Source organism: Scomber scombrus, chromosome 7, assembly GCF_963691925.1.
Source record: "Scomber scombrus chromosome 7, fScoSco1.1, whole genome shotgun sequence".
Classification (NCBI taxonomy): Eukaryota; Metazoa; Chordata; class Actinopteri; order Scombriformes; family Scombridae; genus Scomber; species Scomber scombrus.
This window is the reverse complement of record NC_084976.1, coordinates 30,519,080-30,540,950: the sequence shown is the minus strand read 5'-3', so window position 1 is coordinate 30,540,950 and position 21,871 is coordinate 30,519,080. Positions and strand designations below refer to the sequence as shown.

Below are 21,871 nucleotides of genomic sequence, written 5' to 3'. Positions count from 1 at the left end.
AGGGAATGCATTGAATCAGCAACAGGTCTGGGATAAAATATAACAAATCTTCACTGTAGCATCCATTTTATTGACAAATTACGAAGAAATCTATTACTATATTATTAATATATAATTACAACTAAAAGTTCATGAGTTTTTTATTGACAAAAAATAGGGGGAAAACAGTTTATATGTAAACAACGTACAAAACCGTATACATTCTGGGTAGATATATATATATATATATATATATATATATATATATATATATATATATATAACAAATACAAAGAAAAGTAAATGTATGTGTAAAAGAAAATGTACACATTAAAACTATAAATTCTAATTTGTGTTAAAGTTTTAATTGCTTTTGGTTTTAGGGAGGATTTAACTGAATTATAATTAAAACAGATGCAATAAAGCAGCATGTTTTGTTGTTTTTTAACCTGTAAATCAACATTTATGGATATGCAACATCTGAGAAACACGTGAATGCAGCATGAAAAGGAGCAATGACCATACTTCACCAGTGAGAGGCAGGAATGCACTAAACTGTGTCTATTCAGCGGGGAAAGAAGAAGAAGTTTGAAGGGTAACATGGCAGCAGGCATCTGTGTTAAACATGGACTATTGAGCAGTAAAAGCTGGCTTTATTTCACTGTTCATACTAAAATATTACCGGGCAGCGCGTGCGTCCTCAGACGCGCCAGCAGCGCATCAGCTGACAACGAGAAGTTCTGCCTGGATCTGGTCAGGTGAGTCCAACTTCACTATAATCACCCCAAAAAACCCTGCTAAAGTTAAATGAATTAACTTAATCTATCTCTATAATACAACCTATACACCCTGGCATTAATTAAAAAGAAGTATGTTAATATTATAAAAGGATAACTTCTGATTTAGAGTTAGATTATTTAACAGGGAGACGAGTCCACGCCAGACTCCATTCAGATATTTGGTATAAATACAGAAAACACAAGATTTAATAACACTACATGTATATTTTTAGAAATCTTAGTGTGTTGTTTTAATCTTTAGTGTCCACTGTTCATTTCGGCTCAATCCAGATAACTATAAAAAGCGTGTATTTACAATGAGAATCAGCTTTATTGTAAGTATTATTATATATAGTATATTTACGCACAACAGGAATATTGGATTTAGTGGCTCTCAGTGTACTTAAACACATCACAGCAATGTACAGAATGATAGTAACAACAACAATGATAATAATTATAATAATAATGATAGTAATGATGATGATGATACATTTTATTTGTAACACACTTTTACATTTGAAGCAAATCTCACAGTGCTACAAGGTGAAAGCATCAATATAAAAGTAATAGAAGTGAGTGTTTGTGGATGTGTGATCAGAGAAGTGAAGTGAATGTGTGGCCGTCCTGTTTTAGTAGTATTTATAACTTATGTAAGTATTGGTTTCTATAATGCTTGGTTACACAAGTAGGGGAGACCGGGGTTGGTTGTCACAATGCTTATTACAGACACCAGAGGGCGCTGTGACATGATGTTGGTATCAGATAGTTATGGCGCTTTTCCATTATACAGTTCTAGCACTAATTGGCTCGACTCTACTTGGTTTTGGTACCAGGTACGTTGTTTTCCATTACTCCATAGTACCTCCTCAACGTGAGCGGGGTCGTCATCTCTCGTTGGATCCTCTCATCTGCCACCACACACAGGAACGTCTGCACCTCGTCGAAGGACCACAGTGTTCCTTTAGCGCATAGGAGCCATGTTAACTCACTGTAACTATTGTTGCCGGTATATTTAAAAATGCCGGGTTTGATTCTTGTGTCGTACGTCGCGCTCATGACTCTTCCAGTGACGACACTGTCTGACCAATCAGAGGCCGGCAGTCTGTTGACGTCACATTTTAGTACCGGCTCGGCTCGCTTGGAACCTCACCAGAGCAGATACTAAAAAAAGTACCAGGTACCAGGTACTATCCCTGATGGAGACGCAAAGAAAACCTGAGTAGAGTCGAGTCGAGCCGAGTTGTGCTAGAACTGTATAATGGAAAAGCCCCAATAGACTAAAATCCTACCCATTTTGCACCGGTCATTTTGTGGAAACATTGAGGTGAGGAGATATTTTGTGATTTTTAAGGGTCAGAGTAATTTTTTTATGTTTTTGTATTAAGCTTTTAAGCTTTATTAAGCTTTAGTGGAAAATGGATGGATTAGTGGTTAATGAGTGGATGTTTGATCATGTTTAGAGTTATTTTCATTTTTATGTTGTTTATTTTAATGGGAAATACCTGTTGCATCTTTGTTTGTGTTTGTCCACTTTAAACACTTAAAACGTTGAAAAAGGGAAAACCAAAAAAAGGGGGGAAAGTCATCTAGAAATGATAAAAACAAAGAAAGAAACATGACTATAACTACGTGAGAATGAACTGAAGTGTGTTTCTTCCCTCTCAGGTCCAGAGACTATGACGGCTTCGTGTGCTCCTTACTCCTCCCAGAGGAGGCGCGGCGCTCCTCCCTGGCTCTGAGAGCGTTCAACGTGGAGCTGGCACAGGCAGGTACTCCTACAGTCAGACTGGACCAGGACTCAGAGCTCATTATACTGACTGTTAACTGTGATTACTGTTAATACTGCTGCTAATAATACTACCTCACCACCTCCACTGTTACTATAGCAACACCTCCACTGATACTACAGCACCACCTCCACTGATACTACAGCACCACCTCCACTGATACTATAGCACCACCTCCACTGATACTACAGCACCACCTCCACTGATACTACAGCACCACCTCAACTGATACTACTGCACCACCTCCACTGATACTATAGCACCACCTCCACTGATACTACAGCACCACCTCCACTGATTCTACAGCACCACCTCCACTGATTCTACAGCACCACCTCCACTGATTCTACAGCACCACCTCCACTGATACTACAGCACCACCTCCACTGATATTACAGCACCACCTCCACTGTTACTATAGCAACACCTCCACTGATACTACAGCACCACCTCCACTGATACTACAGCACCACCTCAACTGATACTAAAGCACCACCTCCACTGATTCTAAAGCACCACCTCCACTGATACTATAGCACCACCTCCACTGATACTACAGCACCACCTCCACTGATTCTACAGCACCACCTCCACTGATTCTACAGCACCACCTCCACTGATTCTAAAGCACCACCTCCACTGATACTATAGCACCACCTCCACTGATACTACAGCACCACCTCCACTGATACTACAGCACCACCTCCACTGATTCTACAGCACCACCTCCACTGATACTACAGCACCACCTCCACTGATTCTAAAGCACCACCTCCACTGATACTATAGCACCACCTCCACTGATACTACAGCACCACCTCCACTGATACTATAGCACCACCTCCACTGATACTACAGCACCACCTCCACTGATACTACAGCACCACCTCCACTGATTCTACAGCATCACCTCCACTGATTCTACAGCACCACCTCCACTGATACTACAGCACCACCTCCACTGATACTACAGCACCACCTCCACTGATACTAAAGCACCACCTCCACTGATACTAAAGCACCACCTCCACTGATACTATAGCACCACCTCCACTGATACTACAGCACCACCTCCACTGATACTAAAGCACCACCTCCACTGATACTAAAGCACCACCTCCACTGATACTATAGCACAACCTCCACTAATACTACTGCACCACCTCCACTGATACTACTGCACCACCTCCACTGATACTATAGCACCACCTCCACTGATTCTACAGCACCACCTCCACTGATACTACAGCACCACCTCCACTGATACTATAGCACCACCTCCACTGATTCTACAGCACCACCTCCACTGATACTAAAGCACCACCTCCACTGATACTATAGCACAACCTCCACTGATACTACTGCACCACCTCCACTGATACTACTGCACCACCTCCACTGATACTATAGCACCACCTCCACTGATTCTACAGCACCACCTCCACTGATACTACAGCACCACCTCCACTGATACTATAGCACCACCTCCACTGATACTATAGCACCACCTCCACTGATTCTACAGCACCACCTCCACTGATTCTACAGCACCACCTCCACTGATACTACTGCACCACCTCCACTGATACTATAGTACCACCTCCACTGATACTACTGCATCACCTCCACTGATACTATAGCACCACCTCCACTGATACTACAGCACCACCTCCACTGATACTACAGCACCACCTCCACTGATACTACAGCACCACCTCCACTGATACTACAGCACCACCTCCACTGATACTACTGTTAGCTCTACTTTTCCTACTACTGCCTATTTAAAAAAACTAGATTACACATCATCAAAACTGCATTAACACTCATCTTCTCGTTTCCCCTCCTATCTTTGTTTCTCCACCAGGTGAAGGACTCAGTTTCCCAGAAGACCATTGGTCTGATGCGGATGCAGTTCTGGAAAGCGGCAATAGAGGAAATCTACAGAGACGAGCCTCCGAAACAGCCGATCAGCTACGAGCTGTGGAGGGTAAGATTTATTTTTTCAAACAAACCTTGCCTCCCTTTTTGTATGTTATTTTTTCAAGAGGCAAGGTAAAGAGCATTTGCCTGGCCCAAAAAGTAATACTTGGACTACATTAATTAAATAACACTTTGCATGCGTGAGTTTTGTATCACATTTGATACATCTTGAACCATTTAAAACTAAGGCTGTCAAACAATGATTAATTGCTGAATTTCAATAATTAATTGTAATTGATCACATTTTTTATTGCATGTTTAAAATTCTATTATTTTGCATTTCAAAACAGATTTTAACTCCAATATTTACAATATAAAGCAATTCTTACCAGTGTATCTTGATTGTGAATCAAATGAATGCAAAAAAGTTAATTTATGAACATGACTTTTAGATTAATTTCAAATCAAAGAAGTGCAATGATATAATGAGCCTGAGGTAAGCCACAATGTCTACTGCACACATATAGAAATGCTACAACAACAGTGTGTTCAACTTCAAAGTGCTTATTCTGTGGAATACATTTTATTTTGGGAAGGATTACACTGTTCCACATTAAGAAATATGCAGAAGTGTACGACACTCTGCAGGAACATGAGCAGCACTTCTCTGAAGCTGCAGAGCGACGTGACATTGAAGGAAATGTGTGCAGACAGTGTAAGACTCCTGACATACTAACACATGACATTCATTGTGCTCAGTTCACAGAGGTTGATTGTAACAGCAGTCTGAGTCAGTCAGTGAGTCAGTGAGCAGCACGATTAACACCATTTAAAAAAACAAAAACATGTTAAAGCTGACAGCCCATTTTTAAGCCCTTAAAGGTCCTCCATAGAGCTCATATCAACCACAACATGAAATAATGCAATAAAATGACAGTTGACAGATTAACAGATAAATGAGCTTCTATACCTACTGCATCTAATCTGATTCACACATTTTCAACAGGAATTTACCATCAAATAAGCTACAAAATATTTAGTAATTCAACACTGCATCAATCCAGTTACTATTCCTATTGAAGTATCAGTAACTATTTAGATGTTTTTCTTACTTTACCTTTTTATAAACTAGTAAACCTTAAAAATTGTGTCTCACTGATTTAACAACGTTGAAATAAAATGCCCCCTGGTGGTTTATATGTGTACTACATGTATCTCTGATGATGTAGAGCTCTCTCAAAGTCATGGATCACATATGATTCACTTGGATGTTACAGGTGTTAAGTTGATTTAAGTGATTCCTCCTCAGGTGATTAATTAGTGTGGATGATGGGTTTTTTTACAGGCGGTGAGGAAACACTACCTGACAAAGAGATGGCTGCTGAGGATCATAACAGAGAGAGTAAGAAACAACAAGAATAATGTGTTGCTTTATTTAATGCACCTTGCTGAATGTGTCTTTGTTTACTGACTTTACTGTTTTTTCTTTACTGTTTGATTGATGGATAACTTACAAGAACTGTGTTAATTTAAAGCAGTGGTTCAGGAGCTCAAATGAACATGAAGTGTGTGTTTCTTGCTGTAATGATTCCTCCTGTTCATACTGACCATTAGAAGATCCCTTCATAATGTTTACAATGGAAGTGATGGAGGACTAAATCCACAGTCCTCCTTCTGTGGAAACATGGATCTAAAAGTTGATCTGAAGCTAATATGAAGCTTCAGTCGTCTGAATGAGTCAAATCTTCATCTTCTATGTTTCAACGTTACAGTGTTTTTAGTAGCAAAGTCTTTTTGTTACTATACTTCCACCACAGCTCAACAGGGAAACACTAAGAGGGAATCTGATGCTAAAAAGACAGTAAATGTGTCAGATATCATTGATATAATAACTCAGACTGATGAAGCTCAATAGAAGCTGATCATCTACTTTTAAATGACTTTTGTCCTCCATCACTTTACATTGAAAGCACATTTGAAGGAGATCTTTTAATAGTCAGTATGAACAGGAGGAATGATTACAGAGAGGAAAACATCTGTCACTGCTCCCATGGAAACCTGAATATTCACCCTCACTGTGTCACTGTCTGTGTCTCAGGAGAAGGATATGGATGACAGAGCCTACAGGAACCTGCAGGAGCTGGAGTCGTACTCAGAGAACACACAGTCCTCCTTATTATACCTGCTGCTGGAGTGTTTAGGTAAGGAGAGATGGGGCTGATGTGAGCTGCTCTGGTACTATTCTGTTAAAGCAACTGATAAATGATATACTTACATACCAGCAGATGAAACACTGAATGTCAGTGTGAGTAAAGGATGAAAGTTTTATCATAAGTGATCCTAAACTTCTTCATCTGTTTTGTTTCCAGGGGTGAAGAACGTCCATGCAGACCACGCAGCGAGTCACATTGGCAAAGCTCACGGCATCGTGACGTGTCTGAGAGCGACTCTGTATCACAGCAGCCGACGGAAAGTCTACCTGCCGATGGACATCTGCATGCTGGTGAGCAGTAAACAGTACACTACCTGCTCAGCACCAAACAACAAACAGACACAGTTAGCTGTAGACTAGCTGGTGAACATAGTGGAGCATTTAGCAGATAAAGAGCCAGATGTTTCCCTCAGGAGTTGGCTCGATATGTCAGTGTTGAATAACAAAGTTAAGATCAGTCAACAATCAACTGGTTTTAAGACTGAATCCAGTTAAAAACTCCTTATTTATTGTTACCATCCAGCTCACTAAGGGAAAGGGAAGCAACATAAAACCAGATGTTATAAGGGAAATAAAGTTGTTTATAAGCAGACATTCTAATGTCTAAAAAAAAAATACACAACTGAAAAGGACAAGAACACAAAGAAAAGGGCCAGTGGATGCTTAACTGGAGCCAAAAAAAACAAAATCTAGAACAAACAACACAATGAAAAAAAACCTCACTGCCTAAACCTAGTCGAGTAGTGGCAGGGTAAAAACATATATAGGTCAGTGATAAATAAAGGTTGACAAGATGAGCAATTCAAAAATATCTTAAAAAAACAGGTTTGTTAAAATGTACATTTAGTATTTTTGTTGGTTTTATGTCATTTGAAATGATATTTGCACCATTTTTTACCAAAAATATGAAAAATGAAAAAATAATTTTTTGGAACATTTCTATATTTAGATTTTAAAGCATTTTGTCAATATTGAGCAGGACATATCCTAAAAACAACATTTTTTTCTAAATAATTAAAAAAAACAGTGTTGCATTGCTAAAAGTGGATCATATTTATTCCACATTTTAGTTCACATTTATTTTCCTGCATATAATCAGATTTTATTTAAAAAAAATACCAGTTACACCAATTGGTCCGCGCCCCCCCCCCCCCCCACACACACACATGCCTGTACACGTTTGGCTCGGCTTTGACGTGATGTCTGCAGATATTCTTGCAGAAGCAGTAATGAAATCGTCATCCAGTGTCACCAACCAGCGAGAGATCATTACTAATAACGCTGCAAACTGTTTGCAACCTTTTGCATGAGCCATCTGTCCCACATAGAGAACAACAAATTACTGCTGCTGCTGCTGGATCTGAGGGAGGGGGGGGGTTAAATACAGCGTGTGTATGTATATCATGCAATCACGCAGATGTATGTATGCTACTGCTTAAAGCAGTCAGGCTCTGCCCTTAAAATCTTCAGCTGGAGCGATGACGTTTAGTGACCCGAGGCCTCCTGAGTTGTGTTCATCTCACGTCACCTTCACTCTGCCGCCTGCAGAGGGCGCTGCTGGATATGTGCTGGACAAACCCAGCACCGCTTAGCTCTAGTTTAACATCCAGAGGGGCTTACACATTACTGACAGTGTAAAATAAGACCGGAGAAATGAATGCTGTCCTTAATTATCAACCAGTGAGCAGACTGTAGATCCACACTCCTTCAAAAAGTCATCGTTATAGTCGTGTATTCACAAACACACTCATACCCTTGACTTGATTCATGTATATAATTCACTTTTTTTAATGCACGTGTTCAATAATAACATGAAATATTACACTTGTTTGTGTGGTATTAGGTTAAGCACATTGTGTTTATCTATACTTGGGACTTAGATGTAGATCGGATCACATTTTATGACCAATTAATGCAGAAAAAACAGTAATTTCAAAGGGTTCACATACTTTTTCTTGCCACTGTATCCACACATATATATGTACACTACACACACTGTTGCTGTAAGTCCAACTGCAGGCATTTATAAGGGAATTAACATTTTAAATTAAAATTAAAATTACAGTCAAATCACTTTATTATCTGTTAGAGAACACGCAACCAAGCAAATCAGTCAAAAACAGATAAAAGCTTTTTAAAAGTTTAGTATTTAAAGAGAAGCTGCTGTGTTCAGTAGATGGAGTCAGATAGTCAACCCACCAATCAGATGCTTCTATCTTAGTTACTCATGACTAAAGCTCCACTGACACATGACGGGAGCCTCGGGCAGAAAAACAGTCAGTGTCAGTTTTTTGTTTTTTACCCAGAGACTCAGAACGTGACTAATGGACTCATGGACGTATTACACACTGCTGCAGGAAAGTTTCTGCATAAATATGATACTAAAACATGATCAGATTAACACACAAGTCCTAAAACTAGATAAAAAAGAGTCAAATTAAAGAAGTGAGACAAAGACATTAACCTTTACACAGTTAAGAGGGTTAATGACTGCAGATAGAGGCAGCAGATTGGAAAACGCTCCGATGTGTCGTTGTGGATTTCACGGGATCAAACAACATATTCGGTTGATTTGGTTGAAGGAAATTACACCATCAATCCTGAGCAGAAACTGTAAGGTTTTTTGTCGGATTTTAGGAAGATTAAATAGTTTACTGGTACATTTAGGTTGTAAGATGATGGAATATAAGTTTTGATGCTTACAGGTTGTTCAGGTGGAAGTGTTACTCATGACGCTGTTCACCGTCCCTCGTCTCCTCTCATAAAATAAATATCTCTTCAACTTTCACCCGTTATTACCTTCCTCTTTTTAATCTGATCCTCAGGCATCAGATCCTTTTTTCCCCCCAATTCTTACAGCAACAGGAGAAATTGTTACAGCATAAAATTGGCCTGTTTTTCTTCTTCTTTTTTTTAAAACTTTGTGGTGTCACATTAGAGAAAGAGATGAGGTCATATCGCTTTGCTTTAGAGCCTCGTTTCAGTCATCACAGTCCCGAGGGCTGAGGAGCTGAGAAAGGAAAATGTGAGTTTAGAGAAAAACCATCCCTCTGTCTCCTTATTTTTAAGATGATGTTGTAATATCTTCTTTTCAGTCGGCCACCAGCAATTTTACTAATCAAAATGATCAAACGATGAGGCTGGTGATTTTCTAAATTTTTCTTCTTGACAATGAATCTCTTTGGAGCCATTTCTAAACGATCTGCAGTGATCACAGTGTTCATGATGAAGGAAAGTTTCACCCAGTGCAGCGCTGCGGCTCACTGACGTGTTTTTAGTATTTTTTGGACAATAACAGAGATCTACGGCTAGGCCGTACGGCTCACAATAGTTACATTATTGACTTATCGTGCAATAACGTGATTATCGTCATCATCGTGGCTACATATCGACTTATCGTACAGTAACGTGATTATCATCATCGTGGCTACTTATTGACTTATCGTACAATAACGTTATTATCATCATTCCTCATGTCTATATATGGACTTATCGTACAATAGCGTAATAATCATCATCCTGGTCACATATCGAGTTATCGTACAATAACGTAATCATCAACATCATCGTGGCTACATATTGACTTATCATACAATAACGTAATTGTTGTCATTGTGTCTATATATCGACTTATCGTATGATACATGGACATGACCTTTGACCACACTTCACATTAGCAGCTAAGAGGCTATTCATGTCACATTAGCTAAGTGAGTAGTTTCCTCCATTCGTCACCCGAATCAACCAACGCTGATTAACAATGTGCAGGAAATAAATGCCCACACATAACCCGTCAATAAAAACAACATAAGAAAACATCCAAACAACAACACAGTTACAGAGTTCTGCTCATAATGTCACATCTCCTGTGTTCAGTAAGACCCTGACAGCATGTAAAGGATCCAAGAATCCTCCAAATACACTGAGTAGTAACTCATTTACAGTGTGGTTGGGTAATTGTGATAAACTAGAGTATTTAAGTGTATCTCAGTGGATCCTGCAGGTTATTACATGAGTCAGGGCCACAAAAGTCGAAGTTCAGTCCGAACTCTCGGCACTCTGAGTTGAAGCCAGTCGTTGGATCTTGTTCGATGGGATCTAGAGGTCCATTCCAATAATGAAAGGATGTCATTTGGACAGTTTACATAAGAACAGAGGCCAATGAAACTGACATCTCTCTGACAAACGTTTCTGCAGTAAAAGTTTGATTCATACTTTCAGTGAATTCACTTCAAAGTTTTTGGATTAAATGATTCTTTTAAAGATGAGAACTGAACCTTGAGCCTGCAGGCTGCTGCAGAGTGGGCCGACTGAACGTCAGTGCAGGGGCGACACATCCTGCAGCGCACCGTCACACTCCTCTCCATCGCTGCTGTACCACGAGGCGACCCGCAGCCTTTAACGTGTCTTCTCTCAGCTGTTTAAAGACGAGACTCAGCTGTCACACATGTGAAGGGAAGCTTCAGTGAATCCAGCTGTGCTGCAGAGATATGGGCTTCGTTGTTGAATTGATAAATCAGCTGTGAACATCATGAGTCGTGTTTTCTTTTCTTTTCTGTTTCTGCAGCACGGAGCTTCTCAGGAGGATTTCATCCGAGGCAGTCGGGAGCAGAGCATCCGGGACGTCACGTATGACATCGCCAGTCAGGCTCACGTTCACCTGGAACACGTACGTACCTGCAAAACACGACCAGACGTTTAAAGGCGCTCCAAAATCCGATTTTTAGCCAATCTAGATTAGAACCAGATGGCTCTTATGAAGTCTGAACAGTCATAAATCACATGAAATCCGATTTTTGCAAACCAGATGGAAACCACCTTTGGGAGGTAGTTTCAAATCACATTTGGACAGATGTGTCTGAGTCTGAACAGCTCCAAACACTCAAATCGGTTTGACTGTCCGTGACATCTCTCTACGTCTCTACTCTACGTCACTCTATGCAACACCAGACCCGCTTATTCCAGTTGTTGTTGCTAGCTGATATCAATGGAGGCTTATTCCAGTTGTTGTTGCTAGCTGATATCAATGGAGGCAATGGAGGACGTTGAAAACATCAGTCCTTTGGACAGAGGACCAAACCAAATTCTTAATTAATCTTTGGGGAGATGGCTCCGTTCTGTCGCAATTATATGACATCACACAATACACGCTAGATGACGCCTCCGCTCCGATAGACGTTGCCACAGCAACCTGTCAGATTGGTCATTAATGTGGCCCAGTCTGAACAGAGCCAAATACGATTTGGACACTTGCTAAAAACAGTGTGGACAGTCAGGCCTAAAAATTTGAGATTTGAGAAGGAATCAGATGTGAATCAGATTTGCCTGCAGTCTGAACGCAGCCTAAGAGCATCAGTGAGGTTCAGCCCTGATGTTGGTGATCAGATCTGACTCACAGTCGAGTCTAATTCATCCTAAAGGTGGATTTGGTTGAGGGGAAGTTCTTAAAACAACAAACTGGGAGAACTTTTCTTCATGGAGCCGGTTTTAAGCACAGAGACGTCGTTATGTTGAAACTGTTTTTATCAGACTTGTCAGTGTAGGACATCACTCCTTACTGGACCAAAAACTTCATGGTGAAACATTTTTTCTTTTAAGTAATGAAGGAAATCACACTCCTATCTCAGCTGATATGTAGAAGCTCCAGAAGAGACCTGAGCTGTCAGCAGCTGTCAGCAGATGACGTTCAGGTAGAGAAATACACACAGAGAGGAGAGATGTTTCATCAGAGTGCACTGAAAGATCATTTTGACCCTTCAAAGAATGTAAAAATGTGACGGACATTCAGCTTTACATCAGAAACTCAAACTTTAATCACACTTCAACAGATATTACATGTGTGAGAATGAAACCATCGTCATATCCTCCTGGCTGGATAATGAATCCCAGCTTCATTACAACAGGTTTAATGTCTTTATAAAGTCTTAAATCTTTATTATTTGTTCAGGCTGAACAGATGATATATTCACACTCTGCATGTTACAGATTTAATCATTTTCCCCCCTCGTGTACATCTGTGGTCCCCAGGCAGGTCGACAACTCATTACATTACATTATGAACTTTAAATAACACATAAGTACCATAAGTGGGTCATTGTTCAGTCTGAGATTGTCCAGAGAGAGAAGATTATACTTATGAATGATGTTGCAGTGGTGATATACCGAAGCTCAAAATGATCCTCAATTGTTTTTCAGTGTCTCTGTCCACAACTCAAAGATGTTTAATTAAAGCAGATAAATTAGTTTAGTAGAAAATATTCACATTTGAGAATATGGAATCAGAGAATAAGGATTTTTTTCTCTTAAAGAGTGAATCTGAATGGTTATTTGATTATCTGAATCAGAGGTTTTCATTCAAGGGCCACAAACAGCCCAATTTGATCTTATGTGGACCGAACCATTAAAAAGAGGGAAGGAAGGAAGGAATCAATCAATCAATCAATCAATCAATCAAATTTTATTTATAAAGCGCATTTCATACACAAGGTAAACTCAATGTGCTTCACAACAAATAATCATAATAAAATAACTAACAACACAGTGCAAATGTAAAACAAGATAAACAAGTCCAATCAAACACACACAAACTCACATGTGCACACACATACACTAACCAAACACTGTCATAAAAACCAAATTTAAAAGCAGTTTTTAACCTGCTTTTAAAATGGCCACTGATGTGGCGCCTCTGACTATTTCAGGCAGGGTATTTCACCTGCGTGGGGCATAAACACAAAAGCTGCCTCCCCTTCCTTAGTTTTTATGCGAGGTATAACTAAATTTCTGCTGCTTGTGGATCTGAAGGAAGGAAGAAAAGAAGACAGGAAGGAAGGAAGGAAGGAAGGAAGAAAAGAAGACAGGAAGGAAGGAAGGAAGGAAGGAAGGAAGGAAGGAAGGAAGGAAGGAAGGAAGGCAGGCAGGCAGGCAGGCAGGCAGGCAGGCAGGCAGGCAGGCAGGCAGGCAGGCAGGCAGGCAGGCAGGCAGGCAGGCAGGCAGGCAGGCAGGCAGGCAGGCAGGCAGGCAGGAAGGAAGGAAGGAAGAAATGAAGGATGGAAGGAAAGTGGGCCATATTGGACACCTCAGCGGGCCGGTTCTGGCCCACTGGCTGCATGTTTTACATCCCTGATATAAATACTTGGTAATGAGTTAAATACTTATAAATTAACTGATTAATAGACTAATTGTTGCAGCTCTGTAGAAACAATGTTGTTTAATGTGAGTCACATTAAGTACCTATTATTTTAATTAACTTAATATGCTACATTTATTCTTTAACCCATGTGAGTAGTTTTGTTTACAGCCTACGTATAAAAGAGATATAACACCTAGTTTCTTCTGAGTGATTTTACTCCTCGACAATAAAACTAGGATAAAAAAATGCATCTAAGTTAGTCAGCAGAGATTTTTCTACTCTGAGAAGCTCGATGAATACGACTGCAGAGTCAAACTTCTCTTTCTAAAAGTCCTCGAAGCTGCAAAAAAAAGTTCTCATTGAAACCATTTTTATTCTCATTAACATCACAATAAAGCCGCACAGAGGCTCCTGACACTTGAGTTTGACGCCTGCGGCCCTCAGCTGGCGGCTGAAATTAAAACTCTGACAAGAGAAAATGAAATCAACTCCCTGCAGCAGTTTTGTTTTATAACACAGAACGCTGAGAGCTCTCGAACGCCTCTCAAGCCACTTAGTGAGGAGCAGGAACACGATGACATGTTGTGTGTTTCAGCTGGTAAATATCTACAGATTTCATATTCAAAATGTCCTGAAAAGTAGATTTCAAACACAAGGTTTTTTTAGTGCTAATCATAGACTGTATATAAAATGGACGTAACATCCGTTACGTCACCCATTGGTTTGTGGACTGCTGCTCGGAGGCCAATAGTATCGGATCTGAGCAGCGCCATCTTGAAAATTTCAGGTGCATGCTGGGAAAAATAAAAACAGGGATTCTACTTATATGGGCATCAGGAGGAGCATGAGGCGCCCTCCTGAACCTGTGAACCAATCAACCTGTCAATCACGACGTAGCCACGCCCTAATGCATACCCTGCTTTATCGTCACATATAAAATCAGGGAGGCCAAAATGTCCCAAATGAACATCATACTGCATTGAAGAAGGCTTTAAACTAGCGATTGAGACCATAAACACATTTTGAAAACGTTTACTGAGGTTAGAAATCAAGTGAGAAGTTGGTGAATTCTCCATTGACTTGTATAGAGACGGAAGTCCTTTTGACACCAAAACGGTCGCCCCCTGGTGGCCTTTTGATAGAATGCAGTTTTAAGTTACTTCCGCGTTGGCCTCATTTCAGAGGACCGGAGCTCCCCGCCTGGTGCTAAGCTGCTAGTGAAGCTCTGATGAGTTTGGAGCTAATTGGTTTGCAGGTTTATTATTATTATTATTATTTATTGCCTCATTGATTGGTTTCTGTGTGGAGCCTTTTCTTTCATTAAGCAACCGTCCAAACATTCGTCAGCATTAATGTTTTATTTGAACCTTTTGTTTACACCAATTAGAAATGTTCCCAACAGTTCAAGCACATGTGATTATAAACACCCGGCTGTAAATAATAAGGACATAAACTGAGGCTTTACTTCCTCCTTTATGTATTTAATGTGTTTACCGTCTTTCATGATGTTCTTCTTCTTCTTCTTCTTCTGCTCCTGCTGAGTCAATTAGAAAAATGCTGCCTGGGTTAATTAACTTAAAAAGAAGAAGAGTGGAGGGTTAATGTGCAGGCATTTAAATCCATAATGATATTAATACGCTGCATTAAGCTCATTAAACGCTAACTAATTAAAATTATGGATATTTAAATATATGCACAGAGAGGCAAAAGTAGGACATGAGTTTCACTGCTGTCACAATCTGTGGGAAAGTTCAACCACCTCATCAGCTGAGCTCCACTTCCTGTCTGAGATTGAGACATTTTCTACTTTAATTTGGTCATTTTTTTGTCTCAGTGGGCAGCAGATGGTTTGAGAAGTCATATGTGGAAACTTTAACCCTTTACATGCTGTTCATATTCTGACTTATAATTAGTCTCTACACCAATTTTACATTCATAAATTCATCAATAAAGTCATTAAGAAATAGTTGATTCATCCTTAATGAAGCTGTCAGTGAGTGTTTTATTTATTTATGGGGAAAAAAGACATTTAAAATCACTATTTTATCATCCATGAGAACATTTTATATAATATGAAGAATACAGCAACATGTTAAAATAAAATAAAGATAAGATTAACTTCTATTGATCCCACAGTGGGGAAAATTCACTGTTACAGCAGCTCAAAAACAGATATATGAGATAAACAATTTCAAATAATAATTAATTATTTAATAAAATAATAATAATAATACTATTAAAAATAAATGAATAAATAAGATAAAATACATGAAAATAAAGAAAGAGGAAATAAATAAAATAAGAAAAAAAACATGATTAATAGTAATGATAATAAGAAAAAAATTAAAAAATAATACATTGTATATATTGGTGACATTTTTGTACATATTTCCTCTATTTTCTGTTTGAATCTTAATAAAGAGACTGAAAATAAATTTGTTTGGTCATTAAAACTTTGCTAAAACAACAAAGCTAGTGGTTTCATCTCAGTTTACCACCTAATGTAAATATTTTATTCAATATCTTATTTAATTCCCGTCAGTCTGAAAACACTACAATTAACCTTCTTTCAGTTTTTGTTTTTTTAATCTCTGTTTTTCTTTCTCTCTCCTTCAGGCTCGATCTTTTAGCAACGACGTCCCACCAGCTGCTACTCCAGCTTTCCTCCAGACGGTGAGTCTTCAAACGCTAAATAAACGCTTTTCTAACAGGATCACATTCTTCCCTGTGGCAAAGCAAAGTGTTTGATCTAATTTTTGGGAGGAAAAGGAAGCTACAGACGATCTTAAATAATAACTCGAGCACTCATGAGAAGCTTTAAGTAAATGATAGAAAACATTTAAATCAGTTAATGCAAATAAAAGTCTCAAAACACACAGAGAACTCAAATGTCCTGCAGGCGTCTGCTGCACCTGAACACATCATCACAGGTTAAAACTGGCTTCTAAAAAACTGGAACTGAAAAAGGGAACAATTTAAACTCGGATCTATTGTTTAACATATTTATTGCATCATTTTAAGATATCTTGCTGATTTGCAGATAAACAGAAGATCATTTATTCTTTTTTTAGACTCTAAAATCAGCTTTAACCTTCCTGTCGTCCTCCCAAGTCAAATTGACCCCGTCTGTTTTGACTGTTCCTTCTTTCCTCCCTTCTTTCCTTCCGTCTGTCCTTCCTCTCTCTTTCCTCCCTTCCTTCTTTCCTTCCTTCCCTCCTTCCTTCTTTCCTCCCTCCTCCTACCTTATTCCCTTCCTTCTTTCCTTCCTTTCCTCCTTCCTTCCTCCCTCCTTTCCTTTCTTCTTCCTTCCTTCCTCCCTCCTACTTTCCTTCCTTCCTTCCTCCCTCCCTCCCTCCTTTCCTTCCTTCCTCCCTCCCTTCCTTCCTTGACTCAAGGATAACAGGAGGGTTAATGTCACACGCAGAGGTTTAAATGTGTGTTCTCGGGCTCCCTCCGTCCTTCTCTCTTTCTTTCCTTCACTCTCTCTTTCCTCCCTTCCTTCTTTCCTACCTTCCGTCCTTCCTTTCTTCATTCCTCCTCCCTCCTTTCCTTTCTTCTTCCTTCCTTCCTCCCTCCCTCCTTTCCTTCCTTCCCTCCTTCCTTCCTTCCTTCCCCCTCCCTTCCATCCTCCCTCCCTTCCTTCCTTGACTCAAGGATAACAGGAGGGTTAATGTCACACGCAGAGGTTTAAATGTGTGTTCTCGGGTCTTGCATGTCAACTAAAAAATTAATTCACATCAGCTTTGTTTTAAAGCAGCAGGAGTTTTCATCTCTTAAGTTCTCTCGACGGTGGAAACACGATAAGAGACGTTATTATTCAGCAGAGATGTTGATGTAAAAGCAATGATTAAAAACAATGACGCCCGTCTGCGTAAAGGAGAATACATTTAGAAACAGAGCACGAGTGTTTGTGTCTGTATTTAGTTGTTTTCATCACCCCCCCCCCCCCCCCCCCCCCCCCCCCCCCCCCTCGAGGATCATCTTAATGCATCTGTCACATAAACACTTCAAAAAACACAGTTTGGCAAAATATCTGAGTGATTTTTCCTTCGTTTGGGGGATTTTTTAGAGATGAAAGGAAACGGCTCTAACTGGGAAAAACAGATTTGATAAAAACTCTATAAACTTATTTTATATTCAACAGGATGATTTTGGTGATTTGGTCAAAGTCAAAACAACTTCTACACCTGCCAAGCAAACAGGAAATAGAAGTAATAATTACACCAATCAGTGATGCTGCTGCATGTTAATGTGTATTTAGGGTCAAATTTGACACAAAAAACATCATATACATATTTATTTTCCTTATGTAACCGACAGTATACAAAAATGGAAATAAATAATAATTTTTAAAAAATAGATAATAATTTTTGTACTTCTATTTTTGTGCAGCTGATACACATTCGGGTCAAATTCGACCCAGAACAGCCTCAATGGAAGCTACATTTTTGTGAGAGAGAGAGAGAGAGAGAGAGAGAGAGGAGAGAGAGAGAGAGAGAGAGAGAGAGAGAGAGAGAGAGAGAGAGAGAGAGAGAGAGAGAGAGAGAGAGAGAGAGAGAGAGAGAGAGAGAGAGAGAGAGAGAGAGAGAGAGAGAGAGAGAAGAGAGAGAGAGAGAGAGAGAGAGAGAGAGAGAGAGAGAGAGAATAACAGGACCGAGTGTGATTGACTCTTGTGATTTTAACTTCAGCTTTAATGGTCTTATTTCACTTCACAGACTCTCTTTTTTGGGTTAAACTTTCCCCCAAATCAGCTGTAATATATATATAAAAATGTAATATGTTGTAATAATATAAGACTTTTCTTCTCTGGCCACTCTGCTGCTGATAGAGATGATCATTAGTTTTGACAGACAGCAGGATTGTTTACACATTAAAGTTGTGTTTTACAGACTTAAAACGAGTCTATTCCTTTAAAAAATGTGTCTCCAGAGATTAAAACATGATGCAAACTGAAGGAATCTGCTGCTGATCACTAACAAACATCTAGCAATCATCGCTGTCTGTCACACTGAGTTTAAAAAAACAACAACAAAACAAATATATGAGGAGACAAAGGCGACGTAGCGCTTGCTGCTGGTATCACACAGTGAATGAAATCATGTAGAAACAGCTGCTGCAGGTAGAAGATCAAAGCAGGAAACAAACGTCTGTAATGATGTAAAAAGGCTGAAATCCAAACCAACCGCTGTGTGTTTCTAACCCGTCACTTTAATCTGTCATACGTATAAAATCACTGTCTGATCTGTCAGTGTGTCACGTTTTGGTTGTGACAAACTTTTTTCCATCTTTTTTAAAATAGTAGTTTAACCCCTTACACACAGTTTGGGTCAAATTTTACCCTTTTTTACATTTAACAGCTTGTAAAAACACCCAAATGTCTTTTATTCTGAAATTTGACGACTTGAAGTGACCTAAAATACACACATTTTGACCCGTCTACTTTTTCTCAGTGTGTGTGTGTGTAAGTTTGTGTGTGTGTGTGAGAGTGTGTGAGTGTGAGTGTGAGCGTGTATGTGTGTGTGTGTGTGTGTGACCGTGAGTCTGTATGTGTGTGTATGTGTTGGAGTTAGTTTGTGTGTGTGTGTGTGTGTGTGTCTGTGTGTGTGTGAGTGAGTGAGTGTAAGCGTGTATGTGTTTGAGTGTGTGTGTGTGTGAGAGAGTGAGTTTGTGTGTGACTGTGAGTCTGTATGTGTGTGTGTGTGTGTGTGTGTGTTGGAGTGAGAGTGAGTGTGTGTGAGTCTGTATGTGTGTGTGTGAGTGTGTGTGTGTGTGTATGTGAGTCTGTATGTGTTTGTATGTGAGTCTGTATGTGTGTGTGTGTGTGTGTGTGTGTGTGTGTGTGTGTGTGTGTGTGTGTGTATGTGAGTCTGTATGTGTGTGTATGTGAGTCTGTATGTGTTTGTATGTGTGTGTGTGTGTGTGAGTTTGTGTGTCTTTTCTACTCTTCTAAACAAAGCTCAGCCACCGGTGTTTTTCCCACTGGGCTGAACAAAATGTAATCAGGATGAATCTCAGGTTTGGATGATCAGCAGCAACACACCAACTGGCCTCCACTGCTCCTTTTTTTTCATTTCAAATGCACAAATGTTTATTTAAATTCAGCGAGCGTCCGGCACAAACATCAAAGCCTCAGGCAACAAAAGTAAATGTGATCTCATATAGTCTGCAGACTTCTCTAAAAGGTCGAATCACCCGAAGCTGGAAAACAAAAGGATTAGTTTTTATTTGGTGAGAAAGACGCTTCACTGATGCAAGAAAGGTTCAATGAAAAGAGAAAAAGAAAAAAGTTACATTTAGTCTGTGGAAAGAATATATAGTGTATAATATAATGTCTATTACCAGCAGTGTAAGGTGTGGTGTTGCGTTCACTGACTGTTGTTTAAAATGTAAATATCAGCTTTCTGCTTAATTACATCACAAGAAAAACACCAATAGACCTGAAATGGCTTCCTGTTTCCTGTAGAAACAGACTTGACTTTAAGCTCCTTTTAATAACCTACAAAGCTTTAAACAGTGTAACACCTTCAACACTCTTTTTAATCTCCCATCAGACATAGAAAGCTCTGAGATCCTCCAAGCTTTTAGTTCATCTGTGTTTTACTTTGTGTTTTAGACTTGTTTTTATTTTCTTTAATTTTATTTTCATTTAAAAAATATATTTAACTTTTATGTGTTATTTGTTTTAATGGTTTTTTTTTAACCTATGCTCTCCTGTTGTCCTCGAGTCAAGAAAGGAAGGGAGGAAGAAGGAAGGAAGGGAGGAAGAAGGAAGGAAGGGAGGAAGAAGGAAGGAAGGGAGGGAGGAAAGAAATGATGCCAACGCGGAAGTAATTTAAAACTGCATTCTATCAAAAGGCCACCAGGGGGCGACCGTTTTGGTGTCAAAAGGACTTCCGTCTCTATACAAGTCAATGGAGAATTCACCAACTTCTCACTTGATTTCTAACCTCAGTAAACATTTTCAAAATGTGTTTATGGTCTCAATCGCTAGTTTAAAGCCTTCTTCAATGCAGTATGATGTTCATCTGGGACATTTTGGCCTCCCTGATTTTATATGTGACGATAAAGCAGGGTATGCATTAGGGTGTGGCTACGTCGTGATTGACAGGTTGATTGGTTCACAGGTTCAGGAGGGCGCCTCATGCTCCTCCTGATGCCCATATAAGTAGAATCCCTGTTTTTATTTTTCCCAGCATGCACCTGAAATTTTCAAGATGGCACTGCTCAGATCCGATACTATTGGTTTCTGAGCAGCAGTCCACAAACCAATGGGTGAATGTCACTTTTTCTGTCAAACCTCACCATCTCTTCTTCTGTGGTGTCGTCGTGCTGCAGGTGGTGCTGGAGGATTATCTACAGAGAGTGAGGAGGGCAGATTTTGACGTTTTCCAACCGAGTCTGCAGAAGAGAAACCCTCTGCTCCCCATTCAGCTGTACCTCCGCTCCTGGAAGAAGACCTACTGATAGACCACCTCCTCCTCCACCTCCTCCTCCTCCTCTTCTGGCTCGGTGCAGCAGGTCTGCAAAAGGAATCTGTTGTTTTGAAGCGTACACTGCCTCTGGAATAAAAACACCTCTTCAGTCACATATGTTACTGTTGCCATAATCACTCAACTTCAAGCATTTCATATTTAATTACACTGTGATGAGATGTGTTCTTTGAGCTTAAAGTATAATTATGGTTTGGCTGCAATTTTGCTTTTTTAATTTTTAACCACAAAGTTGCTCCGAAACCAGAAGGACTGAGGTCAAGAGCGAAAACTGTGCTTTCCTGTTTCCGCCACATCTGAGGAACTGTGAAGATTATGCAAATTAGACCCAGAAAAAAAACCCAAAATGACTGCAGCGTTTACAAATGAAGGAGCAGCAGCAGTTGTCATGTTTGTTCTTTCTTTGTATGAATGAATGAAAGGAAGAAATGCAGAGGAGGAAATGACCTGCTGATGTTTTTGATGGTTATTTATTTCTATTTTTTAGAACAAATAACCGCCATGAAAGTTACATCTGAAAATAAAGTTGTTTTTTTCCCCCCTCATTCATGTTCGAGCTCGTTCCT

The 21,871-nt window shown here is 39.6% G+C and overlaps 1 protein-coding gene across 2 annotated transcripts; it reads left to right on the top strand.

Annotated features, from left to right (window-relative positions):
• The first annotated feature begins 579 nt into the window (after positions 1–579).
• Positions 580–21,765, top strand: ndufaf6 (NADH:ubiquinone oxidoreductase complex assembly factor 6). 2 transcript variants are annotated; one of them, XM_062422063.1, is made up of 9 exons: positions 580–737; positions 2,427–2,526; positions 4,416–4,538; positions 5,817–5,873; positions 6,570–6,672; positions 6,841–6,974; positions 11,251–11,352; positions 16,432–16,488; positions 21,151–21,765. In XM_062422063.1, the coding sequence occupies exons 1-9, from the start codon at positions 580–582 to the stop codon at positions 21,277–21,279; spliced, it is 963 nt and encodes a 320-aa protein (XP_062278047.1). In that variant the 3' UTR covers positions 21,280–21,765. The 2 variants fall into 2 exon arrangements, with proteins under 2 accessions (XP_062278047.1, XP_062278048.1); XM_062422064.1 differs by lacking the exon at positions 580–737 and having other exon boundaries at positions 2,449–2,530; positions 21,151–21,763.
• Positions 21,766–21,871: the final 106 nt, after the last annotated feature.